The following is a 26,667-nucleotide window of genomic DNA, read 5'->3' on the forward strand; positions in this document are numbered from 1 at the left end:
CTCGTGACAGGCCTCCCAAAGTGCCATGATGGCATGCATCCTCATGGAGCTGTTCAGAACAAAAAACAGGGTTATTGACCTTTTGTTTCTTTTGGGCATGGGCTCTGAGGCTTGTCACTAGATTTATATTCTTTCTAGTGACTCTAGGTTAGCGGTTCTCAACCTGTGGGTTGCGACCCCTTTTTAACAATGAAAGTACATTGCAGTATTAGGAAGGTTGAAAACCACTGCTCTAGGTCCCCCATCCCTTCCCCATCATCCCTTAGATGACAACTGGTGAGCCTTTAGCTTCCTGTACTTGATCCCCAAGCAGTGTGGTTCAGTAAAAGTAGTAATTAGGCCTTTTACAAATTTATTTTATTAGTGAAGAGAGTTGGTGGGTAATGGGCTGTAATTCTAACACAGCCAGTTTGGAGATTAATAAAAAATTTTAAAAGAGCAGTTTTTACCAGAGGCAGTGGGCCTATTATTTCAAGTTCTCGGCTGAGCTGAAATCAGAGCAGCGTGAGACCCATGGTGGACTGTGTTGCTGGGAGGATGCAGAGCCACGTTCCTTGTTGTTACAGCCTGTGCAGTGCCCGTCCTTGAGGGTGTTTTACACTGGCATTGGAAAAAAGGAAACCTTGTTTTCCAAGAACTCTGCTCTCTCTCAGCTTGATAAGCATTTAAAAATAAAAGCTGCACAATTGAAATTGGCAGTGCATCCTCATTCTTTTGTCTCTCTGTTTATTTTTTTCCCTCATCCCTCAACATGTGTGCTACAGCCCATGGTTATTACACCCTCAAGAATGATGGCCTGGAACTCAGCAAACTTGCACCAAGGTCTTCCCGCCCTGCACCCGACTGTTTGAAGCTGGCTGAGGCATCAAGGCCCAGCACTGAGAGGCCTGGTAGATCGGCCTCCACAGCTCCATCTGTGGCACATTTCCCTTTTCCACTGAAGCTGATGCCTAGAATTTTGAGCTCCTCCAGAATCCTCATTGTCTGCTTAATTTTTCTTGTTAGTTTTTGTAGTTAACTTAATTGATTTGTTTACCTCTCCTTTGGTGGAACTCAAAAAGAAAGTACTTTGGGCGCTAACCAGGCAGTGCTGCTTTTAAAAAAAGATTCCTCTGAGCTAAAATTTCATAATACTAACCTAGGATAGAGTGATTGTAAATCTGGTTTGTCCAGGGATAGACTCTATTTATGAATTATTAATTGCATACCCTTTCACTCTCAGAAACATCCCAACTTAGGCAATAAATTTTAGCATCGTGCTAACCTTAGATGAATTTAGCAAAAAACAAACAAACAAAAAAACCTCACTCACTATAAACTGTTAATTCTTTGTCTAGAAATGTAATGACTTTGTGAGACAGTGCCAAACCCTGCCTAAGCATTGCATGCAGATTCCACTGGAGTCATGCACATGTGACTTCAGAAAGAATTGCCGTATTTCTGGCTCTGTGAGCAAAGACTGGCCTTCCTCTTTGAGTAGGTCCTGGTTAAGCCAATTTTGAAACACCATGTCACTTGTTCTAGCATTTCTGGTTATCCTTGCCTAGTTGGTTGAGTCAGAACCTGGAGTTAGTTTGGTAGAATGTGGTTTCAGATTTGCAGACTTCTTGGTTGAGGCCTGTGAAGGGTTGGTGCCTGATGTAACTGAATAGGGTGTTACTTCAGGTTAGTAGTCCTTGTTTTTGCTTGGCTGGTTGGACTGAACCTGGTATTACTGTTTCCCAAAGAATATTTTTGGTTTGAAAACTGAAGGTCAGCAGTTCGCAAGTGCTAAACTTGAAGCCAACTCTGTGGTTTGTCTTGTGCCACTGGGCCAGCAGCACTGCAGTCCTGATCGATTGATCTGCAACAATATGAAACCACGAATGGTGACTGCCAGGCAAAACTTCATCTCACTCCATTCTATATCCAACCTGTCTCTCTGCCCAGATCCTTCTTTCTCCTTGTATGTCTGTCTCACTCTTGGTTATGTATTTCACTTTTCTGGGTCTATCTTTTTCCATCTCCCTGTCTCTTTCCATAACAGTTTTTAATAATGTTTTAGTTAGTTCCAGCCTTTTCCCTGAATGGATCCCATTGGAAAATGCATTTGAAAGGAAACAGTTATACACTTCCCTTCCTTTGAAACTCTGTTGGCACCTTTTCCAGTGCAGTAAACCATACAACATGTATTTTCAAAGTTTCCAAACACAGACACGCTGGCGTTAAATTTATGAAAAATATTTTATTCAGCTGTATGGTAACTGTGACTTTCAGAGATGCTGATCAGATTTGAAATTGGTACTGACTTTTGGAACCACAACAGGTTTTCAGATCTCTGCAGGAAATATAGCTATATTGGCTCTTGGGGAGTTTGTGGTGCTTTGTCCCTTGGCCTCTGATTGTAGGTTGGGCAGGAAGAGTTGGGGCAAGAGATATGGATGTGGGGATCCCCAGCCACGCCCAGAGGAAAACAGGGAATGTTAGTGAGAATATTGCATAGCTGGGTTGGTCACAGGAGCAGAAAGTAAATGTCTTCTATTCATAGAAGGTAGATTTTTTCTGTTTACTCTAGCCAAGACTGGAGATCCGATAACACATATTTGTCTGGTTTGTGATTTTCTTTAGGGTGCCATGGCTAAGAAGAGTTCATTTATTTGCATTCAAAGCAGTGATGGTTTTGCTATTATAAATGCTATTGTTGCCTCATTTCTCTCTTTTATAGCTATAGTACACTGCAAAAAAAAAATATTAGAATCAGTTCCATCTGTTTGAAAGTTGTAGGTTTGATTGAGGTCTGAATTTGGTAGGTAAGGATATTTAGCCTTCTCAAAAATCCCAGTGTCGGTTAAGGATGTCCCCAGGAATAATAAATACTCTTGAAAGAAGCTTTTCTTTCAAAGTGGCTTCCAAATTGCTTAAGAAGCTGAACTGTGTCTTGACTCACTTTAATTTTTATACTATACCATTTCAGGTTTTTTTTTTTGCTTACCAGCCTAACGGCAGTAGGTTACATCCTAAGTCATTGAGGTAGGTTCTTAGGTCTGCCATCCTAGGACTGAAGCTGCCAAAGACAACCCTACCAAAACTGAGCATCCTGCAGGCCATGTGTCCCAGTCAGTTCAGTTTAACAAGGGTTTGTTAAGCATTTGTTATGTGTCTCATTCTTAGCCTTTTTTTTCCTTTTTGAAGTTTTTGCCTTTGTTGGCTGTAGACTTTCTAGAAATGCTTTTCTCTGTTTTCTTTGTTCTTCCTTCCTCTTCCCTTGTTTCTTGGGTCTTCTCTTTCTTATGTAGCATCCTAAATATCAACATTTACTAAAGATACTACCCTAGCACTCCTCTTTCTCTTTCCCTATTGGTATATTGTAAAATCTCTTGGTGTCAACTGTCATCTCTTTGTGGCTCACCCCCAAATTTCTTTCCTGTCTGGATCTTTTTCTTAGCCCACACTTCTAATTTCTTATCATTTTACCTGGAATCTCAAACGTATTAAAAATGGATTCATCCATAGCTGGGCACAGTGGTGCATACTTACAGTCCCAGCTACTCAGGTAGCTGAGGTGAGAGGATTGCTTGAGGCTAAGAGGGACGAGCAGTATGTAGAAAGAAGGAGAGGTACAGAAAAAGGCTTTCCTGTTTCCATTCCCTTCTGCAGGCTTGAGTATATCTTTGTCCTCAAGTTCCTTACAGTACATTCCCTTTCTTGTTTAAGCTATTTTAAGACAGTTCTTGTTATTTTTAAATACTCCTAACATACAGGATAAAAAATAGGGGGTTGACATCGCCAAAATACATCAAATTGAACAATTAAAATCTGTATATTACTATTTTATGTAAATTATACCTTAACTTAGAAACAGTGAAGCTGAGGTAGCCTGAGTTTATGGAGAACACTGGTACCAATAACAGAAATACTGTGCATGAAGTGGAATTGTTTTTTTTTTTTTTTTTTTTTTTTGTGGTTTTTTTTTTGGCCGGGGCTGGGTTTGAACCCACCACCTCTGGCATATAGGACTGGCGCCCTACTCCTTGAGCCACAGGCACCATCTTGAAGTGGAATTGTTTTGGTGGGTAGAAGATGATGTGGTGCACTACGCAGATCCCCTCCAGGACGAAAGCACTCACTTCTCCAGCTGCTGGTAGTACTGGCAGCTCCTCAAGGGTCCAGTTTGTGTCTGATTCATTTTTAAAAACTAAATGCTTAGCACAGAACCTTGCATGTCGTAGCTGCTTAGTAAATGCTGACTTGGTGAATAAAGAAATGAATTGGTCCAACACTGTGTGAAGTACCACTTAGAATACATGAGTTGCAATGACCAGACACTGCAGTTAGTGTTTGGGATTTACTGGAGTCTGCCCTATTGAGATCTCTAGTTTACAGGGGAAAGCCCGAGGGATTGTAAATCCTGTGCTCCCGCAGCTTTGAGCCCTTGTGCCAGTGTATGTTATGGATAGAAAAATGTCAAGTCCAGAGGAAGGAGCCCTATCAGGAACTACAGTACATGTTTCATACATGCTCTATCTTGAAGGAAGATAAGGGAGAGGAAGTAAGTAAATTTTGGAGAGTAGAGGTGGGAAAATAGCCATTCAGGGAGATGGAGGTAGGTTTGCTATTTTGTTTCTTCTTCACTGTGGTCATTCAGCTCTTTGGTGTGGGATCCTTTTTAAGAAACAAGGTACTGCTCTATAAATAAAGCTGGTAGGTCTTTTCAACCAGGCAGCAGCAGGTCAGTTCTGTTCTCCAAATGGAAGAAATCTCACCAAGAAAATAAAGTTGAACTGGTGCTTTAAAACCTATTTGGCAGGGGGTGCTAATCCCAGAATTATAGAGCTTTGTTCTCCGTCCCAATGTTCAAATGTAAATTTAGTTTTTAAATCCCCTTGCTTTATAGCAGCTGCTATACTTTTGTTTTAGAGATATTCCCAAAATGTACATAATTTGAATTTTATAGTCTAGACAAATCCCCTTTCATATCTATACATCGATGTTTATATGTATATATATTTAATTTCATGTATATTTTAATATGTAATTTTTTTTTTAAAAAGACAGGTTCTCACTGTGTCACCCAGGCTAGAGTGAAATGCTACAATCATAGATCATTATAGCTTCAAACTCCTCAAGCAATCTTCCAGCCCCAGCCTCCTGAGTAGCTGAGACTATAGGTGTGCACCACCATGCCTGACTAATTTTTCGAAAAACAGTTTTTGTAGAGGTGAGGGTCTCACTGTGTTGCCCAGGCTGGTCTTAAACTCTTGGCCTCAAGTGATCCTCCTGCCTTGACCTCCCAAAGTGCAAGGATTATAGGCATGAGTCACCACACACAGCTTCATAAGGTCTTTTCAGAACAAGAGTCTTTTTTTTTTTTTGAGACAGAGTCTCAGTATGTTGCCGTTGGTAGAGTGCCATGGTGTCACAGCTCACAGCAACCTCCCAACTCTTGGGCTTAAGGGATTCTCTTGCCTCAGTCTCCCAAGTGTCTGGGATGGGATTATAGACGCCCACCACAACCCCCGGCTATTTTTTGTTGTTGTTGTTGAAGTTGTCATTATTGTTTAGCGGGCCCAGGCTGGGTTCGAACCCATCAGCCTGGGCGTATGTGGCCGGCGCCCTTCCCACTGAGCTACGGGCACTGCCTGGAACAAGAATCTTTATATGTCACTTTCTCATTTATCTAGGGTTTTTATTTAAGATTGTAGAATTCTTCTTCAGTCCTCATTCTTGATTGATCTTCTGTCATCAACTGCATAAGCACTGACTTGGGTTTCTCCAACTCTTAGTCTCTGCCACATGTGGAATGTTGGGTAAACAAATGAATTAGCTATCAGGGATCTCTCTGATTTTAATTGTTCAGTTTGATGTATTTTGGCGATGTCAACCCCCTATTTTTTATCTTGTATGTTAAAGAAACCCTTCATGGATCATTTTGAAGTATGAATTATCATTTCCTAATTTAGTATTATTTTAAGTTTTATATATCTTCTTAAAGCACAGTGTTTCTGTCAATATATAACATTTTCCTATAACATAGTCCTGTTTTTGAAAAAATACTTTTAGATTTTGATACATAAATATTTTGTCACATTGTATGTATAACTTTGGGATAATACCTTTCGGTATCTTTTAACAGTATGTAGTAAAAGGCTATGTGTTGTAAAGAGACTATGTTAAAAAAATTTTTTTTAGAGCCACATGCAATGGTTCACTCCCATAATCCCGGCAACTCAGAAAGCTGAGACAGGGCGATTGCTTGAGGCCAGGAGTTCAAGACCAGCGTGAGCAACATAGTGAGACCCTCTCTCAAAAAAAAAAAAAAAGAAAAGAAAAGGCTGGGTGCAGTGGCTCACGCCTGTAATTTTAGCACTCTGGGAGGCCAGGGTGAGTGCATTGCCTGAGCTCAGGAGTTCGAGACCAGCCTAAGCAAGAGTAGACCCTGTCTCTAAAAAAAAAAAAAAAACTGGCTGAGCACTCATAGCTCAGTGGTTAGGATGCCAGCCACATACACCAGTGCTGGCAAGTTCAAACCCGGCCCAGGTCTGCTAAACAACAATGACAACTACAACAAAAAAAAATAGCTGAGTATTGTGGCAGGTGCCTGTAGTCCCAGCTACTTGAGAGGCTGAGGCAAGAGAATAGCTTAAGCCCAAGAGTTTGAGGTTGCTGTGAGCTGTGACACCATAGCACTCACTCTACATAGTAAGACTCTGTCTTAAATAAATAAAAATAAAAATAGAAAAACTAATCAGTCATTGTGGCAGGCATCTGTAGTCCTAGCTACTCAAGAGACTGAGCCAAGAGGATCGTTTGAGCACAAGAGTTTGAGGTTGCTGTGAGTTATGATGCCCCAGCACTCCATGGAAGGTCACAAAGTGAGACTGTGTCTCAAAAAAAAAAAAGAAAAAATTAGCTAAGTATAATTGTGCACACCTGTAGTCCCAGCTACTTGAAAAACTGAAGCAGGAGGATTGCTTAAGTCCAGGAGTTTGAGGATTCAGTGTATTTCAGCTTGAGAAACAGAGTAAAAACCCATCTCTTTTAAAAAAAACTTACTTTAAGGCCAGCTGTGGTGGCTCACACCTGTAATTCCTAGCACTATGGCTACCACTCTGGGAGGCCGAGGTGGGTGGGTCACTTGAGCTCACAAATTTGAGACCAGTCTGAGAAAGAGAGAGACCCCGTCTCTAAAAACTAGTGGGGCTTTGTGGTGGGTGTCTGTAGTCACAGCTACTTGGGATGCTGAGGCAAGAGGATCACTTGAACCCAAGAGTTTGAGGTTGGCAGCACCTGTAGCTCAGTGGTTAGAGTGTTGGCCACATACACTGAGGCTGGTGAGTTCAAACCCATCTCAGGCCAGCTAAACAACAATGACAGCTGCAACAAAAAATAGCCGAGTATTGTGGTGGGCACCTGTAGTCCCAGTTACTTGAGAGACGGAGGCAAGAGAATTGCTTAAGCCCAAGAGTTTGAGGTTGCTGTGAGCTGTGACATCACGGCACTCTACTGAGGGCGACATAATGAAACTCTGTCTAAAAAAAAAAGAAAAAAAGAGTTTGAGGTTGCTTTGAGCTATGATGCCATGGCACTCTATCCAGGGCAAGAAAGGGAGACTCTGTCTCAAAATAAATAAATAAACAAACTAACTTATTTTAGAACTCAATGCTGAGAAAAAATTTGTTCTTCCAAGGTTCTGATGCATTTATTCATTTTCAACAATGACAACTACACAATGGATGGTGTTTCCTTTTTTTCTTTGGCTGCCAGAAAAATCAGGCAAATTTTACATCCATTCCTATTAGACCATTAACACATGTGGTTGACGATTTTTCCTTTTTCTTGGTCCTGATTTCCTTATCTACTTTAATGCTATTTTATGGCAGTGGTTGTCAACCTTCCTACTGCCGTGACCCTTTAATACAGTTCCTCATGTTGGACCCCCAGCCATAAAATTATTTTCGTTGCTACTTCATAACTGTAATTTTGCTGCTGTTATGAATTGTAATGTAAATATCTGATATGTAGGATGTATTTAGGACACCCCTGTGAAAGGGTCGTTCAACTCCCAAAATATATGATATGTAAGATATCACAAATCCTTTGTGAAATGAGGTATAAAAGAATGAATGTAAACAAAAAATTTTAATTTAGTTTAAAACTAAACATATATAGGTTTCAAAAAAGTTGTATAGGTTTCAGTAAGTGTTATTGATAATTTGACCAATCAACCAAATACAAATTTATAAGGGCTGTTATTAAAGGGAATGTGCATTCTAGAGATTCTGTGAGGACTGACAGGTCAGAGGACTGGCTGGTGCCTCACTGGGTTTCTAGTCACTTTCACGGGTGCTGCTTTTCTCACTTTCTTCTTTGGCATCGTTGCCTTACTTAGCTATTGTTCCATTGTCCTCTTTTTCTGTTTTACAACTAGATGCACCATAGTGGGTGGGGTTGGACAAAGTCATTGCTGTCTCCATCTAGTTCAGGTGTTGATCTCAGATTGTAAGGCTTTGGGCAAACCTTTTAGGGTGAGTTGCTGGAGCAAAGCTTGATGAATGTGCAGATCTGATATTCACAAGGAATCCACCAAATAATTGTCTTATCATCAGTCTAATTTTTCAGTACTGACCCTGTAGAATTTGTTTGATGGTTGTAATCTTTTTCTCATTCTGGAAATTTCCCAAAAGACCTAACTTCTCATAAAGACCTCTAAGAGATCCTTTTTATCCTGGGTACTTCTCTGCCCTGCCCATCTCAAGAGTTGTTTTATTTTTGGCATTGTTTACAAACTCTGTCACACTCTTTTAAAATCCTTTAGGAAGCCTTAAAAGAAAAGGGGGAGAAAGCCATAAATGAAAACAAATTGAGTTAATCTGTTAAAATGGAAGCTTAGCAGTTCTTTGCCCCTCTGCCTACCATATCAAAGGAGCATTCTCTGAATCAGAATGCCTGCAGGCATTATCTTTCATTAATTTTAACTTTCAGTTCAAAGTGCTTTTGAAGCTTCATACCAATAGAGGTGGGTTTCAAGCTGTTTGTCTGAATCAGCTGCGAGGTCTCTCCCTGCCCTATCAGAAGTGGTATAGCAATATTTATTCCTTCTCACTGTTGCAGGAAAAGTTCCTTTTAAATTGGCCTAAGCCTCTTAGGAAGCCTCCTTCCTATCTCTTCACTTCTACAACTTTAAATAACTTATGACATAAGACACCCCAGATTTTCTGTATGGGATTCCATGGGGCCTTACCTATCTGATGTAGTTAAAAGAGCTACCACTTGTTTCTACTCCTAATTTGATTCTCTCAGATAGTGGGAGAGAGGCAAGTTTCCCAAAACCACTGTCCTGTAACTCTTCCAAATGAGATGCTGGAATGGCAGGCCCTGTTCTCCTGGGCCCCATTACTAAGGGACTTCCAGTGTCAGCATGCCATTCTGCTGGCAGCAGCTCTGCTTGCCCAACAGGCAACATGTATTTGAATAACCTTGGAATCAGACAGGAACTGAGCCAGACAAAAAATATATATAAAATATATATCCAGAGACAAAATATATAAATCCAGAGACAAACTAAGGTGGACATGGCGAAAGTGTGTCTTGACTGGGACTGTATTTATTTACTTATTTTCCAGTAAATCTATAGGAGTACCATTTCTAAAATTGTACAAGTATTTCCTGGAAAAAGTTGAACACTCATTTAGAAGTGTTTTAATTTTTCCTTGTAGAGAGTAGATGGTTTGTTGTCCATCTTGCCAAGATACGGTGATAGAGCCCCCAGGACATTTCTTGGCTCTAGAGCAGCATAAAAAGGAGGAAGGAAAGCTAAGCTGTCCTCTGGAGAGGGCCTAGCACAGTGGTTCTCAGCCTTCCTAATGCTGCAATGTATTTTCATTGTTAAAAAGGGGTCGTGACCCACAAGTTGAGAACCGCTGGCCTAGCACTTCTGGATATCATTTTCTCACCTTCAGAAGGTAGCAGTTGTATTGTAATGCTGTAAAGAACTTTGGAGTCAATCTGATTGAGGGTTTGAATTCCCAACTCAGCCACTTACCAGCTGTGTGACCTTGATGAAGAATTTTTTTTTTTTTTTTGATGAAGAATGTTTATTAACCATCTCTGAGGTTTGGTTTCCTTAAAATAGGGTTATTAATATCAGTTTGCAGGGTTTTTCTGAGTGTTAAATTAGGTAGATATGCAACATCTTGCCCAGGGCCTTGTTACATACTAGACCTTCAGCAGAAGTCTAGTTTTCATTTTTATTTATTTATTTATTTATTTATTTATTAAATCATAACTGTATACATTGATATGATCATGGGACATCATACACTCGCTTCATAAACCATTTGACACATTTTTATCACAGTGGTTAACATAGCCTTTCTGGCGTTATCTCAGTTACTGTGCCAAAACATTTACATTCTACATTTACCAAGAGAAGTCTAGTTTTCTTTATGAAGTCAGCCTCTATTTATGCACTTTTTCTTTTTTTTCTTTTTAGCAGTTTTTAATGAAAGTTGTATATAGGATTATTTTATTCTTACATCTTCTCAATTGTTTCTTCCTTGTACTTGCCCTTTTCTTTTTTTTTCTTTTTTGAGACAGTGTCTTACCACATTACCGTTGGTAGAGTGCTGTAGCATCACAGCTCACAGCAACCTCAAACTCTTGGGCTTAAGCAGTTCTCTTGCCTCAGCCTCCCAAATAGCTGGGACTGCAAGCTCCCACCACAATACCTGGCTATTTTTTTGTTGCATTTGTCATTGTCGTTTAGCTAGCCTGGGCTGGTTCGAACCCACCACCCTCCGTGCATGTGGCCGGTGCAGTAACCACTGTGCTATGGGCGCCAAGCCTGTACTTGCCATTTTCCTTTCCTACTTGGCAAGATTTGGCTTTCCGTTCAAGGATCTTTTTGTGATCTTTGTCCAGTTTAAGCCTAGTAATATCCACCTTGCTGGGGTGAATGCCCACATGGACAGTTTATGCCATTAGCCTTTTCCCACTGCCCCAGCTCAATGTAGATGACGTATTTCTTCCTGTAAACCTGGACCTGTATTTCTTCCTGTAAATCTTTGCCAATCTGCTGACCTTTACAGTGCCCCTGGACAACGTGAACTTTATCATCCTGTTGGGTGGGCATGGATGGAACATTGTACTTCTGTCTCAGCTCTTTGGAAAGAGGGGAAGACATAATCTCCCTGCAAATGTGGGAGGGTGCATTGAAATGTCTTCTGCAGTTCTTGCTTCAGTCAGAAGTCACAATGGGATTGAACTTCATTTTGGCTGCTGCCACTTTGGCAATGGCCATAAAAGGGCTAGTTATGCACTCTTAATATCTGAAGTGAAAGGTCAGACTGATGTCCTTCTAAATGTATTTTCTCTATTAAAAAAAACTTTTTAACAGTTTTATTAAGGTATGATTGATGTATTTTAGACTGCCTATGATTAAAATGTATAAGTTTATGAATTTTGAGATAATGTAGACAAATCATCACAATCAAGATCATGATCATATCCTTCACCACCAAGTTTCCTTGTGTCCCTTTGTAGTCCTTTTTTCCTCTAAGTCTTGCCTCCAGTCCCCCAGTAACCGCAGCTTTGCTTTCTGTTGCTATAGATTTGTTCGTATTTTCTAGGGTTTTATATCAATGGAATTCAACAGTATGTTTCCTTTCCTTTGCCTAAAAGGAAAAGGATGTATGGATATACCACATTTGCTTCCTTGTATGGATATACCACAGTTTGTTTATCCATTCACTTACTGATGGATATTTGGGTTTTTCCCAGTTTTTGGCTATTGTGAATAAAACTCCTGTGAACATTCAAGTACTACATATATGTCTTCACATGGATATGTGCTTTCATTTCTTTACCTGGGAGTAATATACGTTAAGTGTGTGTTTTAACTTTTTAAGAAGCTGCCAAACTGTTTTCCAGAGTGGTTGTATTATTTTACATTCTCAAGACAGTATGAGAATTTAATTTACTCCACATCCTTGCCAATACTTGTCCATCTTTTTGGTTGTAGATATCCTATTGGGTGTGGAGTTGTATTTATGGTTTTAATTTGCATTTCCCTAATGATTAATAATGTTGAGTATCATTTCATATACTTATTTGCTATCCATACATCCTCTTTGCCCAATTTTTTGTTTCTCTCCTTAAGTCAAAAAAGTTCTTTGTGTATGCTAGTTATGAGTACTTTGTGGATATATATGTTTTACAAATACTTTCTCCCAGTGAGAAAATGTTTTGTGGCTTATCTCTTCATTTTTGTCTTTTGAAAAGCAAACTCTTTATTTTGATGAAGTCCCTACTTTTTTGTTAAGGTTGGTCTTTATTTACAGATACATTGACAAAGGGGCAGTTAACAAAGTATTATAGTTGATGCTGCCAATTAAAAAAAATACATTTTAATATCCATCTGATTAGTAGTCCAGAGCAACAGTGAAAATGCATAAGCAGTTTCGTTTATGAAGAAAACAGTGCTCATGTTTGGAGCAAGTTTTTCCCCCAACTTCCCTTGCTTGAAGAATGCACATACTATCCGTGTGAGATTTGTACCTCTACTTATTTTTTTGAGAAGCAAGAACATGTTTTTTTTTTTTTTTGGTCGGGGCTGGGTTTGAACCCGCCACCTCCGGCATATGGGACCGGCGCCCTACCCGCTGAGCCACAGGTGCCACCCAAGAGAAGCAAGAACATGTTTAAACAGCTTATTGAGCTTCTACAATTTGTTCTTTTCGTCATCTTTCTTCACTTTCTCTTCATCTTCACTTTGTGCTGCTTGATGTGGATTTTCTGATCTGATGAGTCATAGCCCTGGTGATGAAGTTCTCTTACTCCTTATTCTTTAAACAGAAGCTGTCTTCAGTGAACTTTCTCTCTCTCTTTTTTTTAATTTCCTTTTGGTTGCCTCTGGCAGTTTCTTACTCAGGCCAGATAAGGAGCCACACAGCTAGACCTCTCCAGCAGCTCAGGCAGGGCAGCACAAGATACTAAGAAGAGGGGTCAACGCCTGTTGCACAGGGGTTGCGGTGCCAGCCACATGCACTGAGGCTGGGTTCGAACCCAGCCTGGGCCAGCTAAACAGTGATAACTGTAACAAAAAAAAAAAAAGAAAGAAAAAAGCAAGGTGTTGCGGCAAGCACCTGTAGTCCCAGCTACTTGGGAGGCTGAGGCAAGAGAATTGTGTAACCCAAAAGTTGGAGGTTGCTGTGAGCTGTGATACTATGGCACTCTACCAAGGGTGACATAGTGAGACTCTGTGGCTCAGTGGGTAGGGCGCTGGCCCCATATACCAAGGGTGGTGGGTTCGAACCTGGCCCTGGCCAAACTGCAACAACAAAAAAATAGCTGGGCATTGTGGCAGGCGCCTGTAGTCCCAGCTACTGGGGAGGCTGAGGCAAGAGAATCACCTAAGCCCAGAAATTGGAGGTTGCTGTGAGCTGTAACACCATGGCACTCTACCGAGGGCAATAAAGTGAGACTCTGTCTCTTAAAAAAAAAAAGATACTAACAAGGGGCTACAATACCTGTAATCAAGGTAATCAGCTACTAATAATTGAGAAAGTATCCCTAAAATGTCTAAGTAATCTTTTTCTGTGTGAAAAAGAAGTTTCTGGAATCCTATGTCAGATCTTTTTGGTTTTTATTTATTTACCTTTCTATTTTGGTTTACTTGTTTTAAACTTTTTATTTTGGTTCTATTATAGATTCAAAGGCAATTATTTTTAAAATGTACAAAGAGGTTTTATGTACCCTTCACTACTACTTCTTTTCAAGAATATTATATGAATGGGATCATAAAATATATAGCCTTTTGAAATTTGGCTTTGTCACTAAGCATAATTCCCTGAGGTCTGTTCAACTCATTGTATATATCAGTTGTTCATTCCTTTTTTTTTTTGCTGAATAATGTTCCCTGGTACAGATGTTCAGTTTCTTTCACTATTTACCCACAAAGAATGCTTTTCAGTATATAGTAAAATGGACAATCTACACCCTTTTTTTAGATTTCACCATTTATACGTGAACTTATAGGGGGTGTGTGTATAGTTCTGTGAAGTTTTTATCACACATGTAGCTTCATGTAACTACTACCAAAATTAAGATGCAAAATTATTCCATCATTACACATCTCTCTCATATTATGGTTCTTTAGAACCATCTGTACCATCTTCCATTCCCAAATCCTAACCCTGGCAACCATTAGTCTATTTTCCTTCTCCATAATTATATTATTTCAAGAACATTATATAAATGGAATCATATAATTTATAGCCTTTTAAAATATGCCTTTTCACTAAGCCTAATTTTGTGGAGGTGTATTGAACTTACTGCACATATCAGTTCATTTATTTTTGTTGCTGAATAATGTTCCATAGTTTCTTTATTCACTCATGGAAGGGCATTTGAGTTTTTTCTAGTTTAGGGCTATTATGAATAAAGCTGCTGTGAATATTTATGTACAGGTTTTTGTCCAAACATGAGGTTTTATTTCTCTGGGATAAAGTCCAAGAGTTCAATTGCTAAGTCATATCATAAGTGTGTTTTGGTTTTAGAAGAAACTGCCAAAATGTTTTCTGGAGTGTCTGTACCATTTTACATTGCTATCAGCAATACATGTATGATCCAGTTTCCCTGCATCCTTACTAACATTCGGTGTTGTTACAATTTTTTATTTTTGCCATTCTGTTAGATATGTAGTGATATCTCATTATAATTTTAATTTTTATTTCTCTAATGATTAATGATATTGAATATATTTTCTTGTGCATATTTTCCATTTGTATGTCTCTGGTGAAATGTCTATTTATATGTTTTGCCCATCTTATTTATTTATTTATTTATTTATTTATTTATTTTTGAGACAGTCTCATTTGTCGCCCTCGGTAGAGTGCTGTGGTGTCACAGCTCATAGCACCCTCAAACTCTTGGGCTTAAGCGATTCTATTGCCTTAGCCTCCTAAGTGGCCGGGAGTACAGGTGCCTGCCATAATACCCAGCTATTTTTTTTAGAGATGGAATCTTGCTCTGGCTCAGGCTGGTCTTGAACTCCTGAGCTCAGGCAATCCACCCACCTTGGCCTCCCAGAGTGCTAGGATTATAGGCATGAGCCACTGCGCCTGGCCTTGTTTTGCCCATTTTCTAAATGTATTATTTATTTTTTTACTGTTAAATTTCGAGAGTTCTATATATAGTCTAGATGTTAGTTCTTTGGTGGATGTATAGTTTGTAAATATCTTTTCTTATTCTTTCATTTGCTTTTTCTTTTTTATTTTATTTTATTTTATTTTATTTTATTTTATTTTATTTTTTGTAGAGACAGAGTCTCACTGTACCGCCCTCGGGTAGAGTGTTGTAGCATCACACGGCTCACAGCAACCTCTAACTCTTGGGCTTGAGCTATTCTCTTGCCTCAGCCTCCCGAGCAGCTGGGACTACAGGCGCCCGCCACAACGCCCGGCTATTTTTTTGTTTCAGTTTGGCCGGGGCTGGGTTTGAACCCGCCACCCTTGGCATATGGGGCCGGCGTCCTACTCACTGAGCTACAGGCGCCGCCCCTTTCATTTGCTTTTTCATTCTCTTATAGGATCTTTGGCAGAATAAAAGTTTTTAATTTTTGTGAGGTTCTTATTGTCAGTTTTTCCTTTTATAGATTGTCCTTTTTGGCATTAAATCTTAGAACTCTTCACTTAGTCCTAGGTCTTTATATTTTTTATGATCTTATGTTTTGATCTCTTTGATCTATTGTGAGATAATTGTTGTATAAAGTGTGAAACTTATGTCAAGGTTCTTTTTTTATTTTGTATATGGAAGTCTAGTTATTTCAGCATCATTTGTTGAAAAGGCAATCTTTCCTTTAACTTAACATCAGAAGAATGATTCCTACCACTTTATTCTTTTTCAAAATTGATATTTTAGATCCTTTGCCTTTCCATATAAACTTGAGAATAAGTTTGTCCATTGAACTTTTCCTGAGATTTTCATAGCTATTGTATTAAACCTATAGATTTATGAGGGAAGGATGTTAGTCTGTTTTGCATACTATAAAGAAAATACCTGAGGCTGAGTGTAATATGTAAAGAAAAGAGGTTTATTTGGCTCATGGTTCTGCTGGCTATACAAGAAGCACTGCACCAGCATCTGCTTCTGGTGAGGGCTTCAGGTAGCTTCCAATCAAAGTGGAAGGCTAAGTGGTTGCAGGCACAGCACATGGCAAGAGCGGGAGGAGGAGGGTCCAGGCTCCTTTAAACAGCTGTCATGTGAACTAATAAAGCAAGAACCGCAGTCCTTATCTTAGAAAGGGCACTATGTCATTCATGAGGTATCTGCCCCCATGACCCAAACACCTCCTGTCAGAACTCACCTCCAACACTGGAGATCAAATTTTAGCATGAGATTTGGAGGGGCCAAATATCCAAACCATATTCAGGGAGAATTGACACGTCTACAATGTTGAGTCTTTCAATCCGTGAACATGGTAAGTCTCCTCAGTTATTTAGTTTTTCTTTGATTTCTATCTTTAGCATAGAAAGTCTGTACATATTTTGTCAGACTTATACCTAAGTTTTTCATTTTCTTTGGCACTGTTGTAAATGTTGGTGTTTTTCATTTTGGTTTCTACCTAGTGATTGTCTCATTGCTTTTTGTGCAGAACTTTGGGTAATATGAGGTTTTTATGTTCTTAAAGGAGAGAGGAACAGTTGGAGTGTGAAGCTTAAGTCATAAGCATTTGAAAACCAGGTATTCCCAGCTGCTCGGGAGGCTGAGGCAAGAGAATCGTGTAAGCCCAAGAGTTAGAGGTTGCTGTGAGCCGTGTGACGCCACGGCACTCTACCCGAGGGCCGTACAGTGAGACTCTGTCTCTACAAAAAAAAAAAAAAAGAAAAGAAAAAGAAAACCAGGTATAGAAACAGTGTAGGCATAGGAGCATACAGACTTGGATTCAAATCTCAGCTCTGGCATTTACTAGCTTTGTTTTCCTTGGACAAATTGTTTAATCTCTCTAAGTGTGTTTCTTCAAATGTCAAAAATAGAGAATGATACCTCCTGTGCAAATCTTTTGTAAAGCTTTGAGATAACATTTAATGTATGTAAATGCTCTGTGCCTAATATAGGTCTCAATATATCTTAAATATTACTTCTGGCCACAGTGGACTCATGTCATTCACGATAAGGAGCCACAGTGAGGGCTGTTGTGGTGGCTCGTGCCTGTAATACTAGCACTCTGGGAGGCCAAAATTGGGAGGATTGCTTTGAGTTTGAAACCAGCCTGAGCAAGAGAAGATCCCAGCTTTTCTAAAAACAGAAAAACTAACTGGGTATGGTGGCAAGTGCCTGTAGTTCTAGGTACTTAGGAGGCTGAGGCAAGAGGATCTCTTGAGCTTAAAAGTTTGAAAACGGGGCAGCGCCTGTGGCTCAGTCAGTAAGGCGCCGGCCCCATGTACTGAGGGTGGCGGGTTCAAGCCCGGCCCCAGCCAAACTGCAGCCAGAAAATGGCTGGGCGTTGTGGCGGGCGCCTGTGGTCCCAGCTGCTCGGGAGGCTGAGGCAGGAGAATCGCTTGGGTCCAGGAGTTGGAGGTTGCTGTGAGCTGTGTGATGCCATGGCACTCTACCGAGGGCCATAAAGTGAGACTCTGTCTCTACAAAAAAAAAAAAAAAAAATCATTTAAAAAAAAAAAAAAGTTTGAAAACGGGGTCTCGCTCTTGCTGTGAGCGAGGCTAATGGCATAGCACTCTACCCAGGGTAACAGAAAGAGACTCTGTCTCCACAAAAAGGGATGCACAGGTAAGAGAGGCATGTGTACCTACTGTTATGAGCAACAGGCATTTTATTTTTTAGCCTCTTCATAGTGCTGATTTTCAAGGATGTGAAGTCTTGACACAGCTCTTGCCCTCAAAGGACTTAACATTTTGTTGGGGAAACATGCCATATGTATAAAAATTCCAGGACAAGGTATTGCTTGTTAAGTTGTAAATACATGCAGCAGACAGTGAGTGCATCAAAGAACTTTCTCACTCTGGGTTTTGTTTGCCCTTTTGTACCCTGCTCATGGAGGTGGCTTCTGAATGTTGTTGATGAGAGAATGTGTGGAGGTGGGAGGGGATTCGTACACATTTAGGGGAAGGGAGTCATGTGGGAATATGTAATTAATTTTTATACTTTCCCCAGTAAACCATCGTCCCTTTTTATGATGTCATGAGGGATTCCTTAATTTTGCAGCTGCTTCCTGATTACGTCAGAGAGGAGCCTCTCACTCCACAGCCTGGGGCTGTACTCATACAAGAATTGGAAACAAATGAAGTGCTGAATATCTAATGGCTTCCACAGGGAGAGCCAGTTCAGACTTCCCAGGCTTCCTCTTGCAAGGTCTTCCTCAAGTATTTCTGACCCCCTAAAGTGTCTTTGTTCTAAAAAGACAGGACTTGGCCCAGAGCCAAGTGGGTGGGAGCCTGGAGACCCTTGTCACATACCTGCCTCCCTCCAGGTGTTCAATATTCTGAGTTTCTGCCCCTTTCTTGGATCATTTCATGAATGCCACCCTTCTTGAGTTCTCAGGATCCCCTGGCACCTGTCTCATACCGGTGAGACTCCTTGACCTATTCCAGCAATCTTCACCCCTTTGCTCCCTTCCTCCTCCAGCATTATCTGCGCCTTCTCTTGATTTTCCTTATGCAGCATTTTTCAGATCTGTGTGCTTTTTGTTCCCTCTTCTACCACTTTTATAAGAAAGATGTTTTACTTACTTGGCGTTACAACCTTTATGAAGAGTTCTACATATAATTTCTCTTAATTCAATCAAGTTCATGCTCTCTTAGCTTCCTAACTGGTCTCCTGCACTGTTACCTTTCTCCAGCTACCCTAATATGTCCTAAATGCTTTAGATATTAATCTTTATTAAATATTCCCCATTGCTTTATTTGGAAACCTTGAGTGAGTACCCCCTCACTGTCGAGTCAAGCCCTTGTTCTTTTTTCTGGCATTGCAAGTCCTGTACTTTTTGGTCCCAGTCAGACATCAGGCAGGATAGTGCATGCAGTTGTTGTGAGCCTTGTGCAGTATATGCTGTCTCTCCTACACCTGCCAGTTCCATCTTTGTTCATCTCTTCCAGCCCAGCTCAGAAATGATCTTTTCCATGAAACCTTCTCTGATACATGCTAACTGAAATGATTTCCTTTCCCTCTGGTAACAGAAAGCATCTTAATTCCATCTTCCTTATGGCACATCATTCATGTTTTGAATTATATATAGTTAGTTGAGTATGTGTGTATTTTTCCTGTCTTTCTTATTAGATTCCATCTTCTCACAGATAGGATTCTATTTTCCTTTATATTCTCTACAATTGGGTGCCCAGTAAGTGTTTTTGGAATTAATGGGAGAGGTCACTTTGTTAAGAGGTTAGGATTTCCGATTCGCTTAAGCCCAAGAGTTTGAGGTTGCTGTAAGCTGTGATACCATGGCACTCTACCAAGGGTGACAGTTTAAGACTCTGTCTCAAAAAAAAAAAGTAAATAAGAGGTTAGGATTTCCTTTTCTCCCACATCTCCCTATTTTCAGAAGAGCTCTAGAAGAACCCAGAGTTTTACCATCCTGGAACGTCTAAAGGGAACAGCAGACATGACAGGGGGGACAGCACTTTCCATGTTCTGAGTTGACTTGACTGTATCTTTTTTTGGGATATGTTATGGCTTGCCTTACGCCTAGTCAGCCAAACTTTTTATTTTGCCATTGTGCATGAATAATTTGCTTGGGTAAGTTGGTGCCTAATTCTTCAGACTCATTCATTCTGCTCTTTAGGGAATAAAATGATGCGCTGAGGGCAACACATCTTTGCTTTTGGTCTGAGACTTTGATTTTGTCTGGCTCCTATACAGTGACTGCTTCCTCTTTAACCATCAGCTGCCATTTACTCCGTGGCTCAAGCAGCAGCAGTCGAAAGATGCTCCCTCTCTGCCCACTTCCTGTAGATAAAGAGGTTTTGGTGGGCTGCTCAGGAACTGTGCCAACCCTGTGTCTGACTGGTAACTGACTCATGAGAAAAGCAGCCTTATGTCTGAAAGATAAGAGCCAGCAAATGGCCTCCAGGTGGTGTTAGTTTAGAGGTGGTTGACCATTCATTTCCTCTCTTTGGGAGGAGATGGTGGTGAGGGAATCAGTGAATAAGTGATCTTGTTTGCATTTTTCTCTAGCTATTAGTGAGGCAGCCAAGCAGATAGTTGGTTCTCGCTCCTGGTGGAACTCAGTGCCCTCTGAATCTCTTCTGGAGCTGTCAGGGTATCAGACTTATGTGTCATCCATCCTGTGTCTTCTCTTCATTACTCTTCTAATCCTCTTGCCAGGAAGGTGGCTGTGTGCAACAAGGAGACTCTGCTTATTCCATTGCTGCCAGATTCTTTTGTGACCATCCGAACTTCTTTCATAGATAATAGTTTCCTCCGAATCTCTTGGGGACAGAAACTCAGTACCTTGTCCTGGGAGTTAATCAGAAACGATATTTCTGAACTCCCATCCTTTGGCTGAGCTTCGAGGGTCCGGGCAGGTGGGCCTCCCTCCACTCCCCTGCCCTTCACTTCCCTCTCCGCCCCTCCTGTCTCACTCCCATTTCCTGCAAGAGGATGCTTTGCCATCCTGGAGCCATCAGGCACAGCTTTGCTTTGGCAGCACCATCGCACACACACTGGTGGGAGAGGGGACGTGTTTATCACTTTTCCTGGAGATTATCTGTTTAAGCACTTCTCTGACAGTTACAATAACAAGGGCAGTGTGTTGTGTTTCCCAGCAGAAGGACACTTGCTGTTGAAAGATGTATAGCACTAATTAGAAATACATAACATCCGGCCACATGGCAACCTTCTCCTGGCCGCTCCATTTCCTGATTTCATACAACTTTGATGACAGTTGGTTTATGTTTTCCATGAATATATTTTCAGAAAAATGAGAAAGTCTCCCTGTTACATAGGAGTGAGAAGAATATTTCTATCTAAGCAGGTATTTGGCCATTGGAATACTGGACGCTGTGGTCACCTGCTCACATGTGGGAAGGGACTGACCTCATGTTCAGAACCTCAGGTGACTTTCTAGGTCAGAAATACTTCTGTTTGATTTACTTGGTCAAAATCATTACCCTAAACCCTTGAGCAAGTCTGCTTTTGGAAAGAAGGTGAAAGGCTATTTCATAATTTTAATGAGTTCCTCAGCTCACGTCAAGCTCCTGCCACCTGACACAAAGCCAAAGGAACCCAGGCAAATACCAAGGTAAACAATGCCTTTCCCTCCCCACCCTTCATCACTTGTTGGCTTGAACCAACTCATTTCTAGATATTTACAGAGAGTGCCAAAAAAACATACACACATTTTAAGAAAGGAAAAAACTTAAACTTAAGTTTGTAATACTCAATATATACCAGTTACAAAAGACGAATACAAGTCATGTGGAACACCGCTCGTAATTGCAGAAGTTAAATGTGACTTGAGTATTACAAATTTATTTATTTATTTAATTTTATTTATTTATTTATTTTTTGAAACAGAATTTTACTTTGTCGCTTTCAGCTATGTGCCGTCATAGCTCACAGCAACCTCAAACTCAACCAGCTGGGACTATAGGCACCCGCCACGATGCCCAGCTAATTTTAGAGATGGGGTCTCGCTCTTGCTCAGGCTGATCTCGAACTCGTGAACTCAGGCAATCCACCTGCCTTGGCCTCCCAGTGCTAGGATTACAGGCGTGAGCCAATGCGCCCGGCCTGAATATTACAAATTTAGTACCGTTTTCTTTTTCTTAAAATGTGTATACATTTTATTTTTGGCACCTTCTGTATATGGGTATTTGACAGACAAGGTCCAGTTTCCTAGGTCTAGCCCTAAATCACGTGGACTCTGGGAATCTAAATCTTTTCCTACCCATTTGTATAATGGTGAGTACTCTTTTTTTTGAGACAGAATCTCACTTTGTCACCCTTGGTAGAGTGCTGTGGCGTCATAGCTCACAGCAACCTCAAACTCTTGGACTCAAGCCATTCTGTTGCCTCAGCCTCCCAAACATCTAGGACTACAGGTGCCCTCCACAACACCCCGCTATTTTTAGAGATGGGTGTCTCACCCTGGCCCAGGCTGGTCTTGAACCTGGGAGCTCAGGCAATCTACCTGCCTCAGTCTCCCAGAGTACTGGGATTACAAGTGTGATCCACAGCACCCAGCCTTCATGGTGAGTACTCTTAAGGAGTGGTTTCTTGTGGCTTCTAGCCCAGGGGCAAAGAGCATCCCATAAAGGTACCATGTACTTAATACATTTCTCCTTAAGACACTAGGTTCAAATTGCCATGGTTACTTGTGTAAATAATGATTTTTCTTTTTGTTGTTTTTGAGACGGAGTCTTATTGTTGCTCTGGGTAGAATGCTGTAGCATCATAGCTCACAGCAACCTCAAATTCTTTGGGCTCAAGTGATCCTCCTTACCTCAGCCTCCCAAGTAACTAGGACTATAGGCACTCTCTGTGATGCCCAGCTATTTTTTCTATTTTTAGTAGAGACAGTGGGTCTTGCTCTAGCTCAGGCTGGTCTCAAACTCTTGAGCTCAAGCAACCCACCTGCCTCGGCCTCCCAGAGTGCTATGATTACAGGTGTGAGCCACTACATCTGGCCCTAAACAATGATTTTCTTCACCCTATTAAAAGGTCCTAAGTTTTGAGAGACCATGTTCTATTTGTAGTTATGTTATCCATCATAACTAGCACATCGTCCAGCATATCATAGGTGCTCCATTTGTGCTTGTGGTACCACTGAGCCAGGGAAAAGGGCAGACCTTCCAGAAAGTACTGTAGATAACATGGTCAGAGGGGTGACCATGACCCAGACATTCTGACCCCTTAGATAGCCTATATCTCTACTTGCTTGACAGGGCAGAGTAGCTTACTAGTTTGTACACACAAACCAGCAGTGTTATCAGGCCCTTCTTCAGGAGGTGGTTAGAGGGATTGAGGCGATATAATCATGACCAAGAGCAGAGCTTTCATGAAGCTGCCCTGTAGTTTTTTGGTCTGAGAAGCAGATGACCCCTTCCAGACGTACACCCAAGAGACCCTGGTTGTTGCTACCTTGCCTGGTCCCCAAACATTATTGCAGGAGGCTTTAAGAAAAAAAAAAAAAGCCACCCTGGACTCTCCAGAGGCCAAAATGATTCTTAAGTAGTTCATTCTCTGCCTTGAGCCCTAGCCCCCACCTTGTCAAGCCTGGGGTTGCCATTTGTCATAAAAATGGAAATAGGCTTGGTGAAAGAAATCTCCCTCTCCCTCATCCTTGTCGAGGCTAATGAGAGAATCTTATTGTAGCCTTGTGCGTCTCAAAATGCCAGTGTCTAGAGTTAAGATACCCTCCACATCCCTTCTAACTTTCTGTGTGCAAGTAACTTCTGCCTGAGATCCCTAGTTGATAGGGGCACTAATGTTTAATCACTGTGTTAACCACCAAGATCTATTAGTCCTTTCCCAGGTTCCTCTCTCCTGGACTTCTTCTTTCTGGGCTTTGTTGCTAATTAGAGGCAGGCTGCTGGCAGTGCTTTGCAGAGGCCTGAGCTGGGAGCATACTGACAGTGCTCTTGTCTACAGAGAGGGAGCTGGGGAAGAGTTGGCATCTTTTCTTGGGACAGCTTACACATCTTTATACATATTCCTCTTCCCTGCTTTCCCTCCTCCCTCCTCTTAGTTCTTGGATGCTTGTTTTCTTTTCCCTCCACCACAGGTTTAGAGCCTTATCAGGAGAAGAATGAGTGCAGTGATCTATTCAAATCACATGGTTTACCACTTCCTTATTACCTGCCACAGTTGCGTTGGGAAGTTAGAGGGTGACATTTGGGACCAAAAGGCATCTTTGGAAGGATGGCAGGAAAGCCACCGTGGAATTGCTACACTGATGCTGTTCATGTGTTGGTCCCTTCTGAGCTCACGCCTATATAGTGGGTCACGCCTATAATGCTAGCATTCCGGGAGGCCAAGGCAGGAGGATCACTTGAACTTAGGAATTACAGACCAGCCTGAGCAAGAGCTAGACCCTGTCTCTACCAAAAATAGAAAAATTAGCTGCCTCTTGTAGCAGGTGCCTATAAGTAATCCAGGCTATTTGGGAGGGTGAGGCAGGATCACTTGAACCCAGGAGCTTAAGATTGCTGTGAACTAGGCTGATGCCACTGCACTTTAGCCTGAGACAGCAGATGGAGACTTCAACTAAAATAAATAAATAAATAAATATAAATTTATTTGGGGCCAGCTTGTATTCTCCAGTTATACTTGCTCCTAGGCAAAGGAATACTACGGTTGTGTAGTATCTCCTGGATTTCAGGCAGGCCCTATTGATAAGACTAAAGATAGAGCATGCTCCTTCCTGGGCTATTGAGGTTAAAATGCTGGCAGAAAACAAACATGTGGCTAATTATCAGAGATTCTGAGAGTTCTCCTGTATTGCAGAGGGAATTAACAGATTAGCTGCTGCCACAGTTAGTGAGACTGGCCCTGATTCCATCTCCTCTGTGTAGTGGGAGTCTTCTCTGAAGCTGTAAGTTGGACTTTTACCCTCTGTTTGTCACTGATTCCTCTCAAGTGGAGATCAAGTGGCTATGAGGGAAGGACCCAACCGAGTAGGTACAGGCAGGAATTTGGGATGTCTTATGTAGCTCTCACCAAAGAATAACTCTGTCCACCCACAGGGTGGCTCCTTTCAGTGACCTGAAGTAAGAAGGAAGTTAGCCAGGCTGAAAAGTAGAGGAAGCGGGGTGCCGGTATTAGGAGCCAGATTTATTTTTTAGTCATAGGGATAAAAATTTGTGAAAACAAAAGCTAACACTGATAAAGTACTTATCATATGCCAAGCACTGCTCTCTATAAAATTAACTCATTCAGTGAAAATAGGTTGGTTGTGTCATATATATGGAAGAACATAGAGGAGGTTAGGATGAAAGCAAAGGTTGGTGATTGAAGAAGGTTATTTTTAAATTTGTATTTTTTGATCTTAATTGATGATTGTGCTCTGCTTGTTGTACATTAATTAGAGAGACTAAGTTAATTAAATCTGAGTTCGTGTTACTATAACTTTACATTATCAGTAACCTCTGTGGCTCTGCTCACAAACTGCTCACCTTGAGGTAACTGGTCCTGGGGAAGTGATGTGCTGCAGAGTTGACGCAGGTGATCCTTACCGTGTTAGCAGCACTTCTTGTAGCCAGAGCTTGTGGTAAGCGCTTCACATGCATTCTTAGTTAGCCTTAGAGCTACTCTCTGAGAGGAGGCATATTATAGTTTTAGGTGAGGAAAAGTAAGCTCAGTAATACGCCGAGGATGCACACCTTGTAAAGTAGAGCAGCATAGCCCTCATCCCCCAAGATAATGATGGAGTTTCATGTGCCTCTCCTCAGACTGCTTCTCAGAGGAGTGTCGCTCTGTGATCCAGGAGCAAGCTGCAGCCCTGGGCTTGGCTATGTTTTCCCTACTGGTACGGCGCTGCACCTGCTTACTTAAGGAGTCTGCCAAAGGTAAGCAGGAGGGACCCCCTAACTTGAGGGCTTTCCAGCTGCCCACCCCTGTCCAGACAAGCCTCGAGTGCTGTGTTGCTTCTCAGGGTCTTCTCCCTCTGCTCTCTGTTCTTCCTCTTCCCTACATGAGCCTCTTCCTTTTGCCCATGGACATAGTCTTATCTCCTTTCGTAGTCTGACTGCCTCTAAGGCCCACCTTCTTTTTTGTGGAACCATTCCCTCCCCTTTTTCTCCTTTTGTAATTAGGATTTTCACTTTACCTATGAGCTGCTAGGTGTTCTGCATTCTTAAAACCCCAGAAAAGTGAAGTTCACTTTTTGTTCGTACTTGATGTTAAGTTTTTTGCCCTTTATCTCTGTATCCCTCTTTGTCTGGTACCTGGTGGGTGCTTTAACCACTGTGGGAGACTCATTGGACTAGAATGGGTGTTATTTTTAGCCCTTGGGTTGAGGTAATATCCCATATCCTTGAAGATTGTCCTTAGATTGATGTAACAGTGTAAGGTAGGGCTGAAGGTCACACCTTTCTTTCAGCTTCTAGATCAATATTGGTCTAGAATATTGGTCAATGAGGCCCCTCTACCATCTACTGGCATACCAGCTCTTTGAATGATTCCAGCCACTGGGAATCAGTGGCCTTTCTTTTGAGACAAGGGAATAACTTTTTATATTGAAATAATTTTACATTTAATAACTATTGTCAAAATCAGAAAGTTAATGTTGATATAGTACTATTATTGAATGTACAGACCTTATTCACTTTGTACCAATTGTCCTAATAATGTTCTTTATAGCAAGAAAAAAATTTTTTTTTTTTTCTGCTCTAGGATCCAGTCCAGGATCACACATTGCATTTATATGTCATGTCTTGGCTGAGCACGGTAGCTCATGTCTGTAATCCTCCCAGTCTGGGAGGCCAAGGTGGTGGATTATCTGAGCTCACAGGTTTGAGACCAGCTTGAGCCAGAGCAAGTCCTCCTCTCTATAAGTAGCTGGGTATTGTGGTGAGTGCCTGTAGTCCCAGCTACTTGGGAGACTGAAGCAAGAGAATTACTTAAGCCTAGGAGTTTGAGGTTGCTGTGAGCTATGATGCCATGGCATTCTACTGAAGGTGACAAAGTGAGACTCTGTCTTTAAGGGAGAGAAACAAATGTCATGTCTCTTTAGT

The 26,667-nt window shown here is 41.2% G+C and overlaps 1 protein-coding gene across 3 annotated transcripts in view; it reads left to right on the forward strand.

Annotated features, from left to right (window-relative positions):
- Positions 1–26,667, forward strand: part of SMG6 (SMG6 nonsense mediated mRNA decay factor) — a 279,430-nt gene that overhangs the window by 92,986 nt on the left and 159,777 nt on the right. For all 3 annotated transcript variants that reach the window (XM_053568504.1, XM_053568503.1, XM_053568502.1), the window contains exon 11: positions 25,384–25,500. In XM_053568504.1, coding sequence (XP_053424479.1) covers positions 25,384–25,500 — 117 coding nt within the window. The remainder of the gene's footprint in view (positions 1–25,383; positions 25,501–26,667) is intronic.

This window comes from Nycticebus coucang, chromosome 18, assembly GCF_027406575.1.
Source record: "Nycticebus coucang isolate mNycCou1 chromosome 18, mNycCou1.pri, whole genome shotgun sequence".
NCBI lineage: Eukaryota > Metazoa > Chordata > Mammalia > Primates > Lorisidae > Nycticebus > Nycticebus coucang.